Source organism: Montipora foliosa, chromosome 8 (assembly GCF_036669935.1).
Source record: "Montipora foliosa isolate CH-2021 chromosome 8, ASM3666993v2, whole genome shotgun sequence".
NCBI classification, from domain to species: domain Eukaryota; kingdom Metazoa; phylum Cnidaria; class Anthozoa; order Scleractinia; family Acroporidae; genus Montipora; species Montipora foliosa.
This window is the reverse complement of record NC_090876.1, coordinates 25,051,952-25,054,451: the sequence shown is the minus strand read 5'-3', so window position 1 is coordinate 25,054,451 and position 2,500 is coordinate 25,051,952. Positions and strand designations below refer to the sequence as shown.

Genomic DNA, 2,500 nt, shown 5'->3' with positions numbered 1-2,500 from the left:
ATCAAAGATATGGAAACACAGGAGTCCAGTATAAGGTCAGTTAAAATCTTGTTCATGTCTGGAGTAAACAAAGAAAACAAATCAATGATAATGCTCTGTTACTCTGGTTAACTAATAAACTAGTAATATTAGTTGACATCTTCAGGGATCAAAAGTCATTTCACAGTTCACAGCTAATGTCACAGTGGAGTCAGCAATGCATTAGTTTGTCACATGAGCATTGGCATGACCAATTTTATTCCTCTCAACTTTTAAATTTAATGTAAGTAGAATCACAAGTCTTAGAGCAATTCCAGCTGCTTGCAAGTCCTGCACCCTGACCACTCTGCTTTATTAGCTCAGTCTTTAATTAAACAGATTGATGAAAGTTAACATGTTTCAGGAATGGAATATCATAATCATCATGGTCATTATTAAAGGTAGCAGTAGAAGTAGTAGTACATTGGCCGAATGCAATAATGGCCGTCAACAAATTATTCTTTCATCTTTGTGTTAATTAGCCTAACTAGCCTCATTCACACACATAAAGTTGAAAGAATTTGGGCTGTAAAACGAGGCTAGTTAGGCTAATTAATGCAAAGACAAAAGAATAATTTGTTGGCTGCCATTTTTGCATGTAGTAAATGTATCTTTGCTCTTTAATATTGACATCATACCATTTCTACTGTTGTGAATGAAAAGGTTTTCTATTTCACTGCTGATTACTGACATGTTTCCCTCACAGACTCTGTGACAAAGGCAAACAGGTAAAACTATCAGTACTTAAGGAAGTAATAATTTTACAATTTGAAAATAGTGTCCTATAATTGTCTTGGTATCCTTGCAAAGATTGGTTGAAAACAAAAATAACTTATAAAAACGTTGCGGTTCAAATTTCTTTCTTGGTTTAAAAAATTTCAAACCACTTCAATTTTGATTTAATTCATTTGTTCCATATCATGATAATGAATGTAATGGTTTAAAAATTTTTAAGCCATGCAAACTCTTTTTGAACAACAACATGCATGTGTAATAAATGTAGTATGCAAACTGTGATTGGATAATTTAGTGGGTCATATTCTTTTGACGCAAGTTTTTCATGTTATTTAGGTGAAACAAACTGTTTGAATCTTGCAAGAAATTATTTTAAAAAGTTAATGAGATTTATTCGTTTTTCAGATCTTCATGCATTTATTTAGTAGTAGAAGTATCATTATTTACTCTTTTTGGAGTAGCTTTTGTAACTATGGTAATATCTGTGAGTATTGAACAGAAAAACTTAAAGAATCCCAAGTGGCCGGAGGCAAACCAGTTGGCTATTTACAAGCGCAGACAGGAAATTATTTTATTTTATTTTAATATTAAAAAGCAAATTGATATTAAGAATAAAAAGTAACAACACTATCCGACGTTTCGGAGTCAGACTTGACCCCATTATCAAGGTTAAACTGTACTGGAAAAATTCGCAATTTAAATACAACGGGCGTTAGGTCAAAACAAAGACATGCATAGATGGAAATTAAACGATAGTTGACACTAAGATATTTACAATTTTTGCTAGAATACAAAAGGCGAAGGTCAAACAAAAACTTTAGCACGAATGGAATCTGACTGCTTATTTAGTGATAGTTGACGCTCACGTATCAAAAGCATCTCGTGAACGAGACAGTCAAATTTCGATTTGCATTTCTTTAGGATCGTAAAATGTGCTTTAAGTTCAGGTTTGTCCAGATCGTGTTTCGTCTTCATGTGTCGACCAACCGAAGATGATAGGGATTTGTGTTCCTCTATACGCTGATGTAATGCCTTGTTGTATAACCAATGTAGTCCATATCGCATAGACCACATTTAAAATAATAAACAGCACATTGGTTATTTACAACATTTGGCTTGTTTTCGCGGTGTTTGAGATGACTTTCAATCTTACGATTAATAACACAGGAACAATCTCGATGGTGTTACCATTTTAACGCTCAGATCTTTGAGTCGTCTCCGTAGCACGTTAGCTGACTTCTGGTCTTTGTACGGTAATACAATACGGACGGTTTTTCCTTGGTATTGCGCTTGTGGTGGTTTCTCGGCATCCGATTGAACATAGTCGACAAAATTCTTAACAGATCTGTTAATTAGGTCCTCTGGGTATTTAAGGCGTTTGAAGATATTTTTGAGCTTTTCGCACTCATCAGAGAATAATTGCCAACTTGAGGACAACCGATAGGCCCTGTTAAGCATGGTCGTAAGCAGGCCAGTCTTATAACGATGGTCCACGTGACTATGGTAGTGTAGTAATAAGCCTTTGTCAGTCGGTTTTTGGTAGACACAGGTTGATATCCGAGGACCATTCTTATCAAGAAGCATTCCAAGGAAAGGTAGTTTACCATTGGTCGCGATTTCCATGGTGAAATGTAGAGACGGATGAATGCTGTTTAATTCATCAAGGAAAACATGAGCGGCTGATTCACAAGACATTACGGTAATTGTATCGTCTACGTACCGTCTGTAGTAATCAGGCAGATCTAAA

At 35.3% G+C, this 2,500-nt stretch overlaps 1 protein-coding gene across 1 annotated transcript in view; it reads right to left on the bottom strand.

Annotated features, from left to right (window-relative positions):
- Positions 1 to 732, bottom strand: part of LOC138013172 (nucleolar MIF4G domain-containing protein 1-like) — a 27,463-nt gene extending 26,731 nt beyond the window's left edge. The window contains exons 1-2 of the mRNA XM_068860182.1: positions 657 to 732; positions 1 to 58 (exon numbers count right to left, since the gene is read on the bottom strand). The exon at positions 1 to 58 is cut by the window's left edge and continues 71 nt beyond it. Coding sequence (XP_068716283.1) covers positions 1 to 58; positions 657 to 711 — 113 coding nt within the window. The 5' untranslated portion in view covers positions 712 to 732. The remainder of the gene's footprint in view (positions 59 to 656) is intronic.
- Between the last annotated feature and the right edge of the window lie 1,768 nt (positions 733 to 2,500).